This window comes from Panthera onca, chromosome D2 (assembly GCF_046562875.1).
Source record: "Panthera onca isolate mPanOnc1 chromosome D2, mPanOnc1 haplotype 2, whole genome shotgun sequence".
Taxonomy (NCBI): domain Eukaryota; kingdom Metazoa; phylum Chordata; class Mammalia; order Carnivora; family Felidae; genus Panthera; species Panthera onca.
The window spans coordinates 82,329,530-82,350,024 of record NC_138349.1 but is presented as its reverse complement, the minus strand read 5'-3'; the positions used below and the strand labels follow the sequence as shown (position 1 = coordinate 82,350,024).

The window sequence follows — 20,495 nt, the reverse complement described above, 5'->3', positions numbered from 1 at the left end:
GCCCTGTGTAGGGGTCCAGGGCTGGGTAGTCCCAAAACACAAAGGAGCCATGAAGAAGTGAAGTGGGTCTGGGCAAGTTACTCATCCCTCTAAAGCTCATTTCCTCTTCCGTAAAATCGAGACAGTCACTCCCCTCCCCCAGAGAGTTACTGTGAGTGGGAACCAAGGTAGCATATGGAAAACACAGTATATAGTGCAAGACACTCAATAAATTGCAACTGTAGAAATACAAAAATATACGTAGTCATGGGGAACAACTACCCCTTTAAAAAGAGTTCAGTTTCTCATCATAGACCCTTCCATTACTCTTTGTCTTCTCAATCGGGATCAAGAATGTTTCTGCCAATTCCCAAGTTGCCCATGTGCAGCCAGAGAACTAGGCATGAACACAGCTGATTGGAGCCCTGACCAAGCATAAGGGACAGAGAACAAACCAGGGTTGCCTGAACCCTGCTCACTCCTGCCCACACACCACGGGTTTTTAGACTGCTCGGTGGTGGCACCTGGTCACGCAGATTCTAGAAGCAGCAGACATACTCCCTAATGACCTTAATGCTTCATGAAGTCAGACTCTATGTCCAAGCCCTAAATCCATTGTTTCCCTTCTCTCCTTCTGCCATCTCATTTTCAAAGACTTACTTTCCCTGTGAGAGCTGTTCAAAGACCCAAACCTGTCCATCGTGGCCTCATTTCTGCCCCATTTCAAACCACATCCCGGTTCCCTTTGTATGCAATTATCACTGTAAACCATCTGTCACACAGAAGTCCCTTCTAGTCAGCTCTTCCATTTATTTGGAATGTTTCTTGAAATCAGTATCCACCTCTTTTAATATTTGTCTTCGTGCTCAGTCAAGACCATAAGCATCCGCTGAAGTTAAAAGGCCATCTCAGTGAACCGAGATGGCATTGTCCTGGCTTCTATATAACTAATCATACCTGTGATCCTTTTGAACAGGAAGAATTCAGTTATGGGGACATCCTATCGCAGTAGACTGGGCAGAACCAGAAGTAGAAGTTGACGAAGACACAATGTCTTCGGTGAAAATCCTGTATGTGAGAAACCTGATGCTGTCTACTTCTGAAGAGATGATTGAGAAAGAATTCAACAATATTAAACCAGGTGGGACATACCATACAAGACGACTGTTTTTGAAATGTGCTCTGAAAACACTTAGGCTTGAGATGACTTCCCATAACTTTAAACAGGGCAGGCTTCGTGTGGCACTCTCATAACTGCATGAGGACTACAAACACCATATTTCAACCTTGGATCAGAAAATAGGGACATGTGGTCCATAACATTGATCAACATTATAATTTTACAATTATCTGTGTGATTCCTTAATTAACACACATTGCCTTCACTAAACTATAAATTCCAAGAGAGTTTTTTAGCTTCTATTGTATCCTCAGCCCTTATCTCTGTGCCAGGTCATAGTAGACACTCACTAAATATTGACTGTGTTGATGAATGCATGGCCATAACTCTGGATCTGAGGCAGGGCTTCTTGGCCTCAGTACTCTTGATGGTTTAGGCCATATAATTCTTGGTCATGGGACTCTGTCCTGCACACTATAGGAATTTTAACAGCATCCCACACCTCTATCCACTAGATGCCAGTCACAAGATGTAATAATCAAAAATGTCTCCAGACATGTACCCTGGAGGGAAAAATTGCCCCCAGTGGAGGACCACTGGTCTAATGCAACATGATTGTGACTTTAGGTACATAAGGAGGGAGGTAAGAATTAATTCTAGGAGACGCATTTGGGTGAAGAGGAGGAGGAAGGAACTGAACCATGAGATTCAGTCCTTATCACTTTTTTCTCATATGGGAACTATAACAGTGAGACAGTAAAACATCTCACCAAACAATGTCCAAATAATCATTTCCCAAAGCCAGCTCTGTGGAACATTAATTCTATGGACTGTTAGTAGATGCTACTGATAAAAGAGACCCATGGTCAAATAAATTTGTAAACAACAACTTCACCAACATAAAACAGATTTTTTTTTCATTGTGGGACTTATCAGAGTCCTTAACCTTCTAATATGCTTTGAAAGTATCCAAAAGAAGAGATATAGGATGCCTCATTTCCCAAATTTTTGGAGTACAGATCTCATTTTTTTGGCTAATCATCTTGTGGAATTAGCATGTTTTGGGACATGCTCTGGCTAAGTTTATCACTGTGGGAACACCTTTCCATAAATTAAAATGTTTCTGTCTCCAGGTAGTAATTCTCTACTTTGTTGATAAGCATGAGCCATGGTGCCATCATGTTAAGTCGGCTGGGGAATGTTCCCCTCGTGTGTTCCTATTGCCAACTTTGGGTGCCATGTCAGGTGTAATAGAATAAGCTGATGATTTGTTCTGAAGATAATTAGTAAGGATGCCACTTCTCGCTTTTGAAATATTCACCAGATTCTTTGTTTGCCAGCCTTCGGGAATTCTGCCAACTTCCTACCAATCTAGTATAATGGTGTGGCCCCATACCACCAGCTGTGAGTCCATTACTAACATAGAGACTGCAAGTGGTTGGCTACTGACTGCTCACTTATGCTCCAGGCATTGCCACGGGCACTTTCCCAGCACGTGTCATTTATTTGGCACCATGACTCCAGGATATAGTGACTCTGTCACTCCCATCGTAAAAATGAGAAAACCAGAACCCAGAGCTGTTAAGTAGCATGCTCAGGGTCATACAACTAGCAAGGGGCCAATCCCAGATTAGAGTCCAGGTCTGGCCAAGACCATGTTCTTCGCAACTCTGTGACCTCCATGCCCCATCCTTACTGCATTCATTCACTCATTCATTCAACTGTCATTACTTCAGTAGCTCCTATGTGCCAGGCACTGTGGGAGGAGTGAACAGGTGTGAGGTGTGTGTGGGAGGAGTTCAAGATACTCCAGAAGAATAACAGCAATGACAGCCCGCCCTTGTGGCACAGAGAGATTCGTGTTTAAGAGGAGTAAAGCGTGAGCTGAGATACGAAAGTTGACGCATTTGTGGGCAGAGGAATGAGACGTGCGTGTGTAGATGCTGCTCCCGCTTTGTGTTGACTTCCAACCTTCTTTTTATTCAATACTTTTTTTCCCAATCTTTTCAATAAATTGTATTGAGAGAATGGCACGTCCACATGCAAATAACACAGTTGAACTGGATTGATATGAGGTATAAAGTTAAATCAAAAGGGATCAGAGACTGATCAAAACAAAGCTAGTATAAAAACACTAGAGGAACATACAGAGCAAAGCTTCATGGACATTGGATTTGGCAATAAATTCTTGGATGGTATTAAAAGTAGAGGCGACAAAGAAAAATAGATTAAATGAACTATATACAAATTAAAAAGTACATCAAGGGACACTTTCAACACTGCAAAAGCAACCCACAGAATAAGAGAAGACATCTGCAAACAATATAGCCGATAAAGGATCGACATCCCAAGTATATCAAGTGCGCCAGTAAGTCAACAGCTAAAAATTAAGACAAGTAAAACTTCAACTATATATTTGTCCACAAAACGCTATTGTCCAATTACCACATACACATAGCCCATAAGCCCATTAAAAGATGCTCAACATCCCTCGCTATGCACCGGGAAAATGTAATCCAAAGCCATTTTCTGCCTCCCAAGATAGCAAGAGTAGCAGTAGTAATCGAACAACAAGAAGAAGACACAGAAACGTCGGGGAGTTTGTGGGGCAATTAGAACCATGTGCCCTGTAGCTGGAAATACAAAACTGGTGCTGCCTCTGTGGAAAACTACACGCTGGGTACTAACGAACATACGATTACCAGCAGCGGAACAACACTCAGACCTAAACCGTACGGGAGTGTTGAAACGCGCAACTTGAATGAACCTCGGAGACCTTATCCCAGTGAAACAAGACAGTCAAAAGGACGTACGCCGTCTGATGCCAGTTATATGAGGTACCTAAAGTCGTCACATTCGTAGAGACAGAGTGCAGAATGGTGGTTACCCAGGGACAGGGGACAAAGGATTCAGAAATAACTATTTCATAGACACAGTGTTTCAGTCGGGGTTCATAAGACGGTTCTAGAAATGGACAGTGATGATAGCTGTACATGGTATTTTTTTATCTAATTAAAACACGACCTTTTTTTGTTTGCTTTTTTGTCCTACTAGTTATAATGAAGATAATAAATGCTAGCGCTCTCTCCCTCTCCACCTCTCTCCCTCTGATGGCACAACTCAGGGCTCTATAATGATGTGTGGCGGCTTCTTGGCACTCCATAAGAGAATATGAATTATACGGGATGGATAACTAGCAGACATCTGCTGTATTAGAAATAAAAAGTCAGAGCTGAACTGGTTTATTTTCCAGTGGAAAGGGTGTGTTTATACTTCTCTCGGAAAATGTATGGGGAGAAACAGGAAAATAACGCTTTAAAAAAAATGCTATTTAAAGTTTGGGTCCCTCGGACAAGCTCGAATATTCCTGGCAAATATTCGACCGTCTTGTTTTAACCCTGATTAGCCTGGAAATATTGTACTGCCACTCAGAGAGATCAATGACAATCAGAACAGGAACTGGGGCTAAAAATGTATGTTCTTCCCCAGTGTAGCCTAAGGGTATGCACGGAAATTCCAATTATAGTCATTCTACAAAATCTGATTTCTCTAAAACAGTTTAGTGTCAGAATCCACAGGAGGGACTTGTGAAAACAGACTGCTGGCCACCTCACCCCATCCCCACTCCTCCGCCCCATGGTTCTGAGTTATGGGTCCAGGGTGGACCCAGGCTGATACTTGCTGGTCAGAAGACCACACTTGGAGAACCACACCCCTCTGATAATCTTCCTTGGGATCCCAGGTGTGTTTCTCTTCAGGTACTCAATGTGCTGCTCTTCAGAGTACTATTTTTCTAATTCCCCGTATTAGGACTTCAGAGTCTTTTCACCAGTGCTGACGATGACCACGGGCATTTTGTTTTCCTCCACCCTCTGCCAGATGATGATCAATCAGTAAACAAACTCCTCTACACTAAAGAAGGGGCATACGATAATAAGCCAGGTGGTCAATACCATTGTAGAGAAAACCAAGCTCACAGGCTCAAATTTGTTTCATGGGGCTACATTTTCATACAGTAACATTTCCAAAATCAGGTGTAACTGAACAGTATTGCTCAAAAATGCCAGTCTGTTTCCTTGTCTACGAACAGAATTTGAGGACATTTAGATCCATTGCCATCTGAAATGCCACCTAACTAATATGAACGATGGAAGTTGGAGTGCAAATTGACTGGTAATATTCATTCGTCCCATGTCTATTTATAGAGCAGCCTCTGTACACGAGGGAGGAGGTAGGACCTAGGTGAAGACAGTACCGAGATGGCCCCAAAGGAGATCTTGTTCTCGGGGGGCTACGAGTCTAGTGGAGCCCAGATGAAGGACAGCACTGGAGAACGCACAGAGCAAAGACTGGAAAGACACAAGTCCTTATCGTCCCACCTTTGACTTCTCAGTCACCAGGACAAGCCATGGGGTTACATCATGAAAATTACCCTCCCTGACCCTGGAGGAATGAAGACAGTGTGCTGGAAATTCAGGGAATTACGTGTCCCATGCTTCGTGGTCTCAACTGCCTTTATGTACGTACTCCACCGAGCCGGACAATTCTGCTCTCTACACCCTTTGCCAGAAGAAGTCAAGTGCTGGATGCAGAGGGAAGAGAGAGGGCCACGATGGTTTTACATCATCCTGACAATACAGCCCTACCATTGTTCCAAAAGAAGATAACGTATAGCCGTTGAACCACATGGCAGAGTAAAACGTCTAACTGTCTTTGTGACCTTGAATCTGATAGGATAGATGACTGAGCTTTGATAGGGAGGCGACAAAAGGAGAGCCCTCGTGTCCTCTTCTGGACCCCCCTGGGAAAGTGTCCCATCCTTTGTGATGTCTGGGAACTTAGGGAGAGGAGAAGAAACCGCATCTCTCAAGACACACCCACGTGAGTGTCACTGAAAGAGGACAGTCGTCACGCTAAACTACTAACAAGTTAATGTCAAAGAAGTTTCCATTTTACCTTCACTCTAGGTGAAACTTCTATTTAAAATTTTTTTTAATGTTTATTTGTTTTTGAGAGACAGAGTGCAAGTGGGGAAGGGGCAGAGAGAGGGAGACACAGACTCTGAAGCGGGCTCCAGACTCCAAGCTGTCAGCATGGAGCCCGACACGGGGCTCAAACTCACGAACCGCAAGATCATGGCCTGAGCCGAAGTCACACGCTTAACTGACTGAGCCACCCAGGCGCCCCGAAACTTCTATTTTTTTGCCATTAGCATCTGCAGCAGTCTCTCTATATTAAAATAGGTCAGGTCGATTTGTTATTTTTTTATTATACAAACAATAGAAATAAACATTGCACATGTTTGTAAAATACCAAAGAATATAAATTAACGTGTGAAAGTCCCCTTTATTCTCTGCAAATTTTCTCCCCATTCCTTACATAACCTGTATTAACAGTTTGGTCTCTATGTTTCCAGCTCTCTTTCTGTGTGTGTGTGTGTGTGTGTGTGTGTATCCATATTTCTCTGTACATATATATGGGTTGGGATTTTGAAAACAAATGTTACAAAATTATACTCACTATTTTACAAATTTTTGAATTTCACAATAGGTCTTAAATCTTTCTGTGTAAGCATACATAGGTCTATCTTTTCTCTTTGAAGACTCATTTCTTTTTTTTTTTTTTTATTTGTTTGAGAGAGAAGGTTGGGGGAGGGGCAGAGAGAAAGGGAGAGACAGAGAATCCCAAGCAGCCTCCACACCGTCAGCACAGACAGTGGGATGCGGGCTCCGTCCTGCAAACTGTGGGATCACGACCTGAGCCGAAACCAAGAGCTGGACGCTTAACCAACTGAGCCGCCCAGGCGCCCCTAAAGACTTATTTCATTTGATATGAATGTACCAGATTTAATCACTCTCAGGAGAATGGACTTTAAGTTGTTTTATTTTTGCTACCACAACAGTGAGAGCTAACGTCCTCATATATGATCCTTTTGCATATAGGAGTGCTTCTGTAAAAGATGTTCCTCAAGGGAGAATTCTTGGATATCTACATTGTTTCCAACATGTAGATATTATGAACAGCAGGGAAAGAACTATCTTGGTTTTCAAATGTTCTTTCAGAAACTACCTTTTTTTTAATCAAAAGACTATCAGAGAAGCAGTTAAGAGATCTGAGTTCCAGTTCCTAGCTGTGAGAACCCTTACAAGCTCACCTTCCTTGTTAGAACCTTAGTTTCCTAATCTTTAAGTTAAAAATAAATTAAGGTCAAGTGAATTTTTATTTTTTTTAATTTTTTTAAGTTTATTTATTTTGAGAGACAGAGAGCAAGGGGGGAAGGGAAGAGAGAGACAGAGAGAGAGAATCCCAAGCAGGCTCAACACTGTCAGCACAAAGCCTGATGCGGGGCTTGAACCCACAAACTGCAAGATCGTGATCTGAGCCGAAACCAAGAGTTGGACACTTAACCGACTGAGCCACCCAGGCACCCAAGGTCAAGTGAATCTCTAAAAGCTTAAAGTAAAGCATTGCTAAAGTCTCTCCTAATTCTAAAGTTGTACTACATAAATCAAAAGAAATAAAATATTTGTCTGGGGGAAAAGCCATAAAATTTTATAAGGTAATCGCCTAAATATATATTTATAGGATGACCAATACTTCAATACAATTGAAAAAATATTTTACCAAGTATAAGTTACTATTGTTTACATTATATAGAGACAAAATAAGATAATGCTTCTACTCTTAAAGGTCTTATAATCTAGGAAGTGGAAAACACAAATCTATAATAATATGGAAGAATATAGGGGATATAAAAAAATTACAAACAAAAGCTTCTACTGAATGTGTACAATTGCAAACCTGGACATAGCAAACATTCTCAAGGAGAACTTAACCTAAATAGTAAGTCTGAAAAAAAAATCAAATACTCTCGGAAGCCAAATGCTAAAATGTGCCATTCTCGGTGTTGTCTCAAGGTTGCTAATGGGGCTACTTTCTCTCTGTTTACAGGTGCTGTGGAGAGGGTAAAGAAAATCCGCGACTATGCTTTTGTGCATTTCAGCAGTCGAGAGGATGCAGTTGAGGCAATGAAAGCTTTAAATGGAAAGGTAATATAGGACAATGCGCGTACACACACACACACACACACACACACACACAAGTTCCACCCAAGTTTGGCGTGGAAATTTTATTCAAAAGAACGATCCCGCAAGTCTGTGTCACTCAGGCTTTCTCTACCTCTAACATGACTGTCTCGATCCATTGAAGATGAACAGAAGAGTCAGCGACAGAAAACACCATGGAGATGTGGCTCCTGTGTCCGGCCCTGTCTCTAATTTGGGCTGATTTGAACAAGTCACTGCCCCTCAACTTCCTTCCCAAGTGGGGGATTGGAGTATTGGCGTAGGTTATTTCAAGGTGTTTTTCTCAGGTGCAACTTTCTGTCATTACTTTGAGAGATTATCACCTCAGTAGTGCTGATGACCAGAAAAGATGTCAAGGTCACTGCTGTCAGTCCACCCTCAGAGTTTTGATCTCCCTACTCTGGAAGGCTTTGGGTCTCTTCACCTGGCCAAGAATAAGGTCCAGGAAAAAGCTAGTTTCTAAGTCCTTTCTCCTGACTTGTAAATAGAAACCAATATAATATTTACTTATCAATGCAAAAAACATTAAAACCCTTTGGGGCACCTGGGTGGCTCAGCCAGTTGAGCGTCCGACTCCAGCTCAGGTCATGATCTCGCAGTTGGTGAGTTCAAGCCCCACGTCGGGCTCTGTGCTGACAGCTCAGTGCCTGGAGCCTGCTTTGGATTCTGTGTCTCCCCTTCTCTCTTTCCCTCCCCTGCTCACACTCTCTCTCTCTCTCTCAAAAATAAATAAAATTTTAAAAATATTTAAAAAAAACACTAAAACGTTTCTATAGACCACTTATCTTGCTAAATAATGTCTAGGATACAAAAAAAACCCAAAGATACTTGTCAGCAAGCTAAAAGTCTACCAGAGGAATAAGTACACACACATCTTTCATAGTTCAGCCAAATAAGTTTCATATATATATTATATATGTGTATATATGTGTATATGTGTATATATGTATGTGTATGTGTATATGTATATGTGTATATATATGTATATGTGTATATGTATATGTGTATACATATATATGTATATATGTATACACATGCATGTATACACATGTATGTGTATATATATGTATATGTATATGTATATAAGATAAGTACACACACATCTTTCATAGTTCAGCCAAATAAGTTTCATATATATAGTATATATATATGTGTATATATGTGTATATATATGTATATGTGTATATATATGTATATGTGTATATATGTATATGTGTATATATATGTATATGTATATATATGTATACACATATATGTATACACATGTATGTGTATGCATATGTATATAAGTACACACACATCCTTCATAGTTCAGCCAAATAAGTTTCATATATATATTATATATGTGTGTATATGTATATGTGTATATATATGTATATGTGTGTATGTATATGTATATGTGTATATGTGTATATATGTATATGTGTATATATGTATACACATATATGTATACACATGTATGTGTATGTATATGTATATAAGATAAGTACACACACATCTTTCATAGTTCAGCCAAATAAGTTTCATATATATATTATATATATGTGTATATATGCGTATATACATGTATATGTGTATATATGTGTATATATGTATGTGTATATGTGTATATATATATGTGTGTATATATATGTATGTGTATATATGTATATATACGTATACACACACACACACACACACACACACACACACACATATATATACACATAAAAAGTGGTGAGTATATCCAAAGGAAGGAGGAATGAGCCATTCAGAATCAGAAAATCTTCGTGGAGATGAGAAGATGGTAACTATAAGAAGCCATAAAAATTGGGCAGATTTCCCAAATCAAAACACATGGAAATGGAGAGGCGGTTTCCTAGGCACAGAATTTGGAAAGCGCAAGAAGTGACTAAGGAAGGTGAAAGCAGAGCGATTCAGTTAGAACATGATGCACGCAGGGCTGTGTAGCCTGTCGGGCTTTGCACCAGTCAGTCCTCACAGCAGCCAGCTGGCAAAGGGGCTAAGTACAGAAGTGTGAGTGCAGGGAAGGGGAAGCAAAAGAGTGGAGGAGCTGAGGGTCACCGCACCCCTGGGGTCAAGGCAACAAGGGGCGGGAGACATCACAGGAAACCTCAGAGAGAGAGGACTGGACAGAGCAGTTCTCCTTGGGAGAAAGAAGCAGGGGTGTTTGGCCGAAGGACATGGCCAGCAGCTAAGGGAGTACCTCCCAGAGCAGGTTCATCAGTCACAGGGGGCTGGGCTTAGGGGACGATCTGGGGTCCACAGACATGCTTGAGTCCTGGAGGAGAGAAAGTACTGACTCCGAAATGCAAAAACTGCAAAGCAGAAATTCGTGCAGATTTAAATACACGTCCATGAAGCAAATCACCACTTCATCTTTATCGACGATCACATTTAGTGCCATAAAGCTGTTATTACTCTGAAAACAATTCACAGGTCAGTTTCTCCATTTGAGAACATTCCTGAGGATACATGATGAATGCTGAGAAGAGACGGTCATAAATTAAACGCTAATAATTACATTGAAATAATTACGATGGAAAAATGCTCAAATTGTTCCCAAATTTTACAGCTAGGTAAGCTAGGTATATTTTTTAAAGATGTTATGTTTGGGGCCCCTGGGTGGCTCAATCAGTTGAGCATCCAACTCTTGATTTCAGCTCAGGTCATGATCCCGGGGTCATGGGATCAAGTCCCACATTGGGCTCCACGCTGACAATGGAGCCTGCTGAAGGTTCTCTCTCTCTCTCTCTCTCTCTCTCCTTTCGCTGCCCTTCCCTCTCTCATTCTCTCTCTCTCATTTTGAATAAGGGCTTGAAGGAGGGCGGGAAAGGAAAGTAGTAGAAATCTCTATGTAGGGCTATGGGGCACGAATTGAAAACATCCAGGAACTGACTGGATGTCGGAGTGAGCAGGAGCCATTGGCTGGTTTTCAATATGGGGGATCAGGATGATACTGTGGGGGAAGCCAGGAAAGGAAACCTATTTAGAGAGAAAGGGGATGAACTGAGCTTTGCATGTGGTTCTCTATTCTAGAAATACTTGTGGGTGTCTGTGATGTGTAAGGAATTTTTCGGGGCTTGGGAATATACCAATGAATAATATATCACCCTAGCTCTTGAAACGTCTAGAGCAAATCACTAAAAGACAGTACTGAGTTTAAAACACTCAAGGGGCGCCTGGGTGGCTCAGTCGGTTAAGTGTCTCCCTTTGGCTCAGGCCATGATCTCACAGTGCAGGAGTTCAAGCCCCACATCAGGCTCTGTGCTGACAGCTCAGAGCCTGGAGCCTGCTTCAGATAATCTGTCCTCCTCTCTCTGTTCCCCTCCCCCACTCATGCTCTCTCTCTTTCTCTCTCAAAAATAAATAAGTGTTAAAAAAATTTTTTAAAACGACTCCTACGGGGACAATGAAGCACAAATTCTATTACAGTATGGAACCTGACTTTGCAGTAAAGAATCATTCCATTAAAAATGTCTCTTGAGGGGCGCCTGGGTGGCTCAGTCGGTTGAGCGTCCAACTTCAGCTCAGGTCACGATCTCACAGTCCGTGAGTTCGAGCCCCGCGTCGGGCTCTGTGCTGACAGCTCGGAGCCTGGAGCCTGCTTCCGATTCTGTGTCTCCCTCTCTCTCTGCCCCTCCCCCATTCATGCTCTGTCTCTCTCTGTCTCAAAAATAAATAAACATTAAAAAAAAAATTAAAAATGTCTCTTGATAGGAAGGTCTGTAAGCAGAGACCTATTTGGGTCTCTCTCACCTTCCTCAAGACAGGACTGAAGATAAAGAATCTTATTACCAAGACCACCCCCTTCCTTTGATACTCTGATCTGTTGCTTCTCATTACATCGACACCATTGTAAAGATAGGTGAATATCATCAGGATTCTCTCTCAGTATATTCCAACTAACATACTCGAGACTGGCTCTTGCTGCTAAAAAGTAGGGCAGATATCGGAAACTAAGAACAAGTTGCCCCAAGGCTGACTAAAATGGTCACAACAACCATGAAGCACAACTTTGTCCAGCCAACCTCAATGACCCCAGAATGGACTGAGGCTCTCACCAAATGGCGAGCTGCTATGACAGAGAATCCTTGCAGGAACACTTCGTATCATTCCTTTCCTGTATAAAAAATAGAGGCTCACAACATTCTTATTCGGAGGAAGCTACAAATGCTTCCTCGCAACACCTTGTCCCATTGATAAGAAATACGTCAATCCGTCAAGCATTTGTTGAGAGCCATCTTTGTCTCGTGTTGGCAAGCAAGAGAGAAAAGCGAGTGGCACACATAGATCTACACACATCCATTATCTTCCACGTCGGGATCTGTTTGCAAAATGTTAGAAACTTGCGGCAGAAGCAAACGCCACTCCAATAATTCTTGAGGACACATTTTAAGAAGTGCGTGACTTGAGAAATCACGGGGCTTCCCCTGGCTTCTCTGCCAGTTCCCAGCTGTGCAACAGATCAAAAGGTTGCTTCACGGGTACCTGGGGGGAAAGTACAGTGGCCTCCTTGATCCCTCTTCCCTGAGTAAGGCCCCATTTTTAAGTCTCTTTTCTTTTCTAGTAAAAACTTACCTATTGTGTAGCCGCTCTACGAAGTAAGCCATTTAGGGGCACCTGGGTGGCTCAGTCATTTGAGCGTCCGACTTCAGCTCAGGTCATGATCTCACGTTTCGTGAGTTCAAGCCCCACGTCAGGCTCACTATGATCAGCGTGTCAGCGCAGAGCCCGCTTTGGATCCTCTGTCCCCCTTTCTCTGCCCCTCCCCAGGTCAGGCTCTCACTGTCTCTCTCTCTCTCAAAAATAAACAAAACGTTAAAAAAATAAGAAGTAAGCTATTTAACTGGCTGGCAGCTGGAACGACCTGACTAGGCTACCCATGCCAACGTGCTAACAAGCGATAAGATTTCTTTATTGGTGTCCTTTCACCTTCTTTGTGCTGTGCTAAGTAGTAAAGATTACGTTCCACCCATTATTAACCTAAAATGTCTTAGAATTACATAACGTGTAATTTAAAACATATATATCTCGTGCTCGCTTCGGCAGCACATATACTAAAATTGGAACGATACAGAGAAGATTAGCATGGCCCCTGCGCAAGGATGACACGCAAATTCGTGAAGCGTTCCATATAAAAAATTTAAAAAAAAATAAAACAAAAAAATAAAACGTATATATCTCATAAAAATATCACATAACTCTCTGTTGCAATGACTGTATTCGCATAATTTATAACCCGTATGTCAGCAGACAGTAGTCAGTTTGTCACTGTGAAACCTGGTGCATATTATGGGCAATGTACCAACAAAATGACTCAGGAAAACTCAACTGACCCACAAACGTGAACCGATAAAGAGACAAGATATGTGTAAGCGAAACAGCGAACAGAGCAGCAAATTGACTAACGCTCAGGAGACTAGGGCTCAGCCACACTGGGTTGCCTTCATATCTTCTGATGTTGTTTCTTCTTTGCTCTCTACAACAGGTGCTAGATGGTTCCCCCATTGAAGTGACCCTAGCCAAACCAGTGGACAAGGACAGTTACGTTAGGTACACCCGAGGCACGGGCGGAAGGGGCGCCATGCTGCAAGGAGATTACACCTACTCTTTGGGCCATGTTTACGATCCCACCACAACCTACCTTGGAGCTCCTGTCTTCTATGCCCCTCAGGCCTATACAGCAATTCCCAGCCTTCATTTCCCAGCCACTAAAGGACATCTTGGCAACAGGGCCATTATCCGAGCCCCTTCTGTTAGAGGTAATGCTCGTCAGCTCTTGCCCTGGAATAACTCTACAATTTCAAATGATTTGTATTTCAATAGCCTTAGACAAATTGGATGGGTCCACCGGGAGAAAAGGACTGGAAAATTGTTCATGAAAAATCAAATATTATTATATCAATAGTTGTCCTTTCATAAAAATCTTTTTTCACATTACAACTGGTTATTGGAAAAACTTGGTCAGGACATAGCACAAAGGAGTCTAATGCATACATTTGGTCTTCGCATGGGTGCATAAAGTTTGTACAGACTAAATAGTTAGCTTCTCCCTTATCATTGGACCACCACCATATTGCAGTCATTTGTGACTCATTAGAAAATTTACAAATGAAAGCAAGGATGGGCCAATGAAAACCAGTTATGTCAAATAGCAAAAACACGTCAAGGCACATGTGCCTTTGAGGGCGACTCAGGGGCCTATTCGTATATAAATCAAATTATCATAAACATGTTCTAAGAGACACATGACATGCTTTCATTTGACCTCCTCCCAGGATTATGCGCTATGCCTTGTAAAAAGCCACACTAGTGAGGAAATAAATTTATTTCTCCAGGATATGGGGAACTAAATAGTAAAGTCCAAATAGAAAAAAGACTAACTACTAAATGATAAATCTTTCCTATGTAATCCTATAAGAGTTCCAAATGTTCAAGCAGTGTTCTGGGCTCCGTTCAAGCAAGATAGATGAAAAGGAAAGCATTTTTTTTTTAATTTCTAGTAAACTAGTTTGTCTCTGCCTAATGGGATCCTTCAGAATGGTCCTGCTAGGATGTAGTTAATGCCAAAAGAATCCCAGTTCTGTCTTCCAAATATAAAACCATTCTGGGCAACTTGACAACAAACTGTGTATTTAAATCCCATCCTTGGGTTTTAGTTAGAAGCAAAGGGGCATGTCAGATTACTGTGGAAACTATCCTCTTACTGTGTTTTACTATTTTTCAGGAAAACTGAGTTGGCCATCCTAAGATCTCTAGTCTTCAACAGCCTTAAAATTTCCATAATCATCATAAAACCACTCTACCCAAGATTCTAATGCTAAAGAAATCATCAGGTTTTCCTCTGGTATAATCTATCTATGTGGTGGCAAATTATGTCATTAAAATATTACACATTTGTAATCTGAAATCATATTATTAAATAATGCATACGTTAAATATAAATTGGCAACCAGTTGTAATGTAGGAAAAAAACAAACTCCACTCCAAGGGGAAAAAAATACCTTATAACAAGAAAGGAAATCAATGAATGAGATTCATGGATGAAGGGTAATCAATTTAATTTTTTTATCAACTTTATGCCATCAGTAGGAAATCAAAGTGGCAACACAGCAAAGCAAAAAATCAAAAGGAATCTATTAATGAAACTCAATGGGAATTTAAGCCTCACATTGACAGGCCATGAAACAGAAAATAGTGAACTTAAAAACCTGTATTCTCAATGTTCCATTTCCCGACTGATCACTGGGGACGGAACTATTGGGGAAGCTAGAATTCATTTCTGATTTCCTGATCGAAGATAAAAATGCAACTCTTATTTTAATGCATGTGGTCATAACACGCTGGGATCTTGAAATAAATGCCTTCCCAACATTTATTAGCCTATAGAAAAATATCAACAAAAGGTTAACTGCAGACAGAAGTTGCAAAATTTTTCTCTGTACCAAAGTTTTAAAGTTGCTCGTGTACTTAGTGATGATGGCTTTGATAGGATTGCTTTCTTCCCCAGTCAAAAAGAAAACACACAAAAACACACCTGTGGCGACCCCTACCTTTTGTTGAGTTTCATTACATCAGAATCCTAGAGTTTTCTGTGCATCGTCAGGGCGGTAATCAATGGGACTTGGGCTAACTTTTCCATTTCAGTAAGATTCAGGGTGATTTTCTGGTGGTTTGATTCAGTTTAATGCCTTCTTACATTCCTAGAAATTTACATGAATGTACCTGTAGGGGCTGCGGGAGTAAGAAGACTAGGTGGCCGTGGCTATTTGACCTACACAGGCCTGGGTCGTGGATACCAGGTCAAGGGAGACAAGAGAGAAGACAAACTCTACGACCTTTTACCTGGGATGGAGCTCACCCCAATGAATCCTGTCACTTTAAAACCCCAGGGAATTAAACTTGCTCCCCAGGTAGGTAATGTTATTCCGGAGATAGTTTCCTTAAGTTAGGCCAAAGACCTTGGTACACCTTTCGTCAAATGATTTGACTTGATCCCTACTCGGGCCACTGCTCGTTTTGTTTTGTTTACATAGATAAAGTGGCCAATCGACACAATGAGAGAATGCCCCACCATTGAGTGTCACTGTCCCATTTCACTCTTCTTCTTAAAAATGAAGTTTGACACCCTAAATAATCTGAACTGGAAAACGAAGATCCTACTAAGAATTATTAACCAATACCTTAAATGCAAATAAAGTGCAGCAAAGACCCTGACTCAAAATAAATGCCTACCGTGTGGGAGTAGGCTAATGGAGAGTATTCATGACAGGGAATGAATAGACCACTCTTATGTGCCAATAAAGGACATCCTTTATTGGAAACACTGTGGGGTTCTTTAATGTTTATTTATTTTTGAGACAGAGAGAGAGAGAGAGAGGTGAGTGGGAGAGGGGCAGGGAGAAAAGGAGACACAGAATCCAAAGCAGGCTCCAAGCTCTGAGCTGTCAGCACAGAGCCCGATGCGGGCTTGAACCCACAAACCGTGAGATCGTGACCTGAGCCAAAGTTGGACACTTAACCTACTGAGCCACCCAGACACCCCAGAAACACTATGTTTAAGAGATAAAAACCATGCTACCGATGGTGATATCATTACCCATATTAACTATGAGATGCCATCACTCTTATCCAATTAAGTCTTCTACAATAATTATAGTTGGGCAGTGATGATGGGGAATTTTTAATGCTCTCATTCCACAGCTCCATGTTTCTGCTTGAGGCTGTGGTTTTTATTATTGGAAAATTAAAAGTTATAAAAGCTGTTCCAGTATGGAAAATGAATTAACAGGGGTAAAAATAAAACAAAACAGGATGCGTTAACCCTTAGCCTGTGGGTGTGCAGTACCTCTGATGGCCTCCCTGTAGAGACACTGGCTAAAGAACCAGTAACCGGTCGTTCAGAGGTACAGTCTGTGGACCCTAAAGGAAACATTCCTACTCCAGGCCCAAAGGTATAAGCCCCCAGGTTTATGGAAGTAGGCCTTATGATTGCAAGCAAATAGAAAACTTGGTTTTCTAACAGCTCATCCTGAGTACTATTTTTGCAGGATTGATGGTTGTCTTACACATACACATTAGTTCATCTAAGGTTGCTGCTATCCTTACCCAGGCAATTAAAAATAAAGATGCCTATCAGAGTGGTAAACAGCAAACATTTGTTTATTCAAAAACCATTTATTGGCCATGTATCACACACCACGTATTGCGTTAGGTGCTGGGGATGGAAAAGAGAATATAATACGGTCTTTGCCATCAAAACTCATATGGCGGGGCGCCTGGGTGGCTCAGTCGGTTAAGCGGCCGACTTCGGCTCAGGTCATGATCTCGCGGTCCGTGAGTTCGAGCCCCGCGTCAGGCTCTGTGCTGACAGCTCAGAGCCTGGAGCCTGTTTCAGATTCTGTGTCTCCCTCTCTCTGACCCTCCCCCATTCATGCTCTGTCTCTCTCTGTCTCAAAAATAAATAAACGTTAAAAAAAAAAAAATTAAAAAAAAAAAAAAAAAAAAAAAAAACTCATATGGCAATCCAGTAAGAGACAGCTGACACATAAGCCAATTAATTGTAATAAAATTAATTGTAATAAAATCATGATGAAGCCTTGCTCAGAAAGCACTAAAGCTTGTCATCCAATCTATCTTGGGTTAAAATTTAAAATAAGGCACCTTATTAAAGAACTAAGATACTTGGAAATCTTTTAAGAAAATAAAAAATAGTAATTGTTATAAATTCCATGTCATAGTTCTATGAGCTGCCATAGCGTGAGGGACAATCTCTCCTTCTTGTATTCAACCCAGATCAGAAGTTGGTCATGGTTTATAGTAATATGTAAGGAACCATCTCTAGCAACTATTGAAAGTTCTTTAATTTGTCTCTGAATCTCTACAACTACAGCTTAGACACTGAAGGCTGTGCCAACCCAAACCAACAGAGTTGGAGCCTTAACAGTTCCGCGGTGGAGTCACAAATGCCCACCAGGAGCAGAGAGACAAGGACTGTCCCGTACAGTCAGCAGTTGTAACCCCAGTAACTAGTAACCCATTAAACTTTTTACCTTGATTTTTATGAAAATGTAAAGTTAAAACCCTATGACAAACGACATGAAGTAGGACTATATTCTTAGGTTATTTTCTCTAAACCACTGTAGACAGAAGGATTGAGGGTAATGAGGAAATCCAGCCACACAGTGCTGAAATGTCAGTTTTTCTTTAATGGAATAAATACATCCAACAAATCATAGAATTAAGCTATGGGTAAAAAAAAAAAAGAAGAAGAAAAAGTTACGGCTAATGGACTGAACTAAAAACATATGAGAATAAATGGCGTGAAAACGATTTTTGTGAATTAATAGATGTAACATTTTATTTTTTTTTTTTTTTTTTTTTTTTTTTTTTATTTTTGGGACAGAGAGAGACAGAGCATGAACGGGGGAGGGGCAGAGAGAGAGGGAGACACAGAATCGGAAAGAGGCTCCAGGCTCCGAGCTGTCAGCCCAGAGCCTGACGCGGGGCTCGAACTCACGGACCGTGAGATCGTGACCTGGCTGAAGTCGGACGCTTAACCGACTGCGCCACCCAGGCGCCCCAATAGATGTAACATTTTAAATGGAGTTCAAGTTGAGTTCGTCTTAAAATTGTATGAGTCATTAAACCATGTGGCGTTTTATATTTTCTTACATTAGCTTCAACACTGAAGATTAGAGTTTAAAACCCTGAAAGCTGATGAAATAGTGCAAATACGACAATTGGAAGGAAAATCACTTTTTTTTTTTGTTTTAACTCTCATAGATATTAGAAGAAATTTGTCAGAAAAATAACTGGGGACAACCGGTATATCAGCTGCACTCGGCCATTGGACAAGATCAACGGCAACTATTCTTATACAAAATAACCATTCCTGCCCTGGCCAGCCAGAATCCTGCCATGTGCGTAACATCTCCAAATTCCTAATTTTCTAAGATTTTTAGAGTAAGAGTCTCCAGTAAATTGAGTGTATTTTGTCACTATCTTTTTTTGAAAATGTTTATTTTGAGAGAGACAGAAGGTGTGCGTGAGCAGGAGAGGGGCAGAAAGAGAGGGAGAAAGAGAGAGAGAGAGAGAGAGAGAGAGAGAGAGAGAGAGAATCCCAAGCAGGCTCCATCCGGTCAGCGCAGAGCCTGACACGGGGCTTGATCCCATGAACTGTGAGATCATGACCTGAGCCAATGTCAAGATTTGGACGCTGAACCCACTAGGCAACTCAGGTGCCCGTACGTTGTCACTATCTATATAAGCTAAATGTTTCAGTCTACTGCCTACTCAATTTTCATTAAACGCAAACGTCCAGTCGTGTAGCGGGATAGAGGTGCCAGCCTCTCAAAGGCCCCATGTTTCAAACAGACGATGAAGACTGCATAGCATCATCCACCAATGAAGAACTTCAGATGTAAAATGTAACGGAAATGAAAACTGTCGCCCGTCTTTTACCTGTGCAGCATTCAGGCTGAACCACAGGAAATCACCACGTTGTACAGCATGACACCGTGCGCGGTCACTTAAATTTTGGATCAAAGATCCTCTCTGGGAGTGGGTATCCCCGCCTCAAGCCCGCGTCTCTGCACGTTTTAGGAACTTTCCTGGTTCACGTGGGCAGTAGAACAGCCATGTGGTGCGTTAGGCATGTGCCCCAGGAATGTCGTATCCACCGCTGAGGTCCTGGGTCAGGTCACAAATCTCCCTGCACACACACACACACACACACACACACGTACAAGTCTTAAATGCAAAGAGAATGAAAACCACGCACACAAAACCCCACTACCCGCTCATCTGCAAACACTAACAGCGACGGAACTTTGCTCCCATCTCAGCCCTCAGCACCCAAATTTAAATGCCTGCCCCGACTGGATATGTCTTGCAGCCACCCCTTCACGCCTCCGAAGCTAAGTGCCTACGTGGACGAAGCCAAGACCTACGCGGCAGAGCACACCCTCCACACCCTGGGCATCCCCACCGACGGGGCCGAGGCCCCCACCGCCCCCGCAGCCGCCGCTGCTTTCCCAGGTACGGAAAATTGTGCCGGACACGGCAGCCCACCCAGCGTGTTTGGGAAACCCTCCCTTGGGACCATGGACCCTTAGAGCTCTTTATGACCCCCACCCACAAGAAATCTGACTTACACCATCTGTGACCAAAGACGCTCTCCAGGTGAGTGGACCATCCAGGTAGGACAGAGAGGAGTGAGGGGGGAGGGTGGGAGGAGCGGGGGGGGGTCAGGCTCGGCTCAGCTTGAGTAGCAGCGTGATCTCGAAAGAGCCAGCCTCTGCATCTGG

The 20,495-nt window shown here is 42.0% G+C and overlaps 1 protein-coding gene and 1 non-coding gene across 4 annotated transcripts in view; both read left to right on the top strand.

The window, feature by feature from the left end:
* Positions 1-20,495, top strand: part of A1CF (APOBEC1 complementation factor) — an 85,306-nt gene that overhangs the window by 54,556 nt on the left and 10,255 nt on the right. For 2 of the 3 annotated variants that reach the window (XM_060643021.3, XM_060643019.3), the window contains 6 exons: positions 956-1,120; positions 8,051-8,148; positions 13,676-13,949; positions 15,895-16,100; positions 18,973-19,109; positions 20,084-20,226. In XM_060643021.3, coding sequence (XP_060499004.1) covers positions 956-1,120; positions 8,051-8,148; positions 13,676-13,949; positions 15,895-16,100; positions 18,973-19,109; positions 20,084-20,226 — 1,023 coding nt within the window. The remainder of the gene's footprint in view (positions 1-955; positions 1,121-8,050; positions 8,149-13,675; positions 13,950-15,894; positions 16,101-18,972; positions 19,110-20,083; positions 20,227-20,495) is intronic. The other variant, XM_060643020.3, reaches the window with a different exon arrangement.
* LOC132685710 (U6 spliceosomal RNA) lies at positions 13,221-13,327 on the top strand. Its single transcript, XR_009613279.1, has one exon. It is a non-coding gene; the product is annotated as a U6 spliceosomal RNA (small nuclear RNA).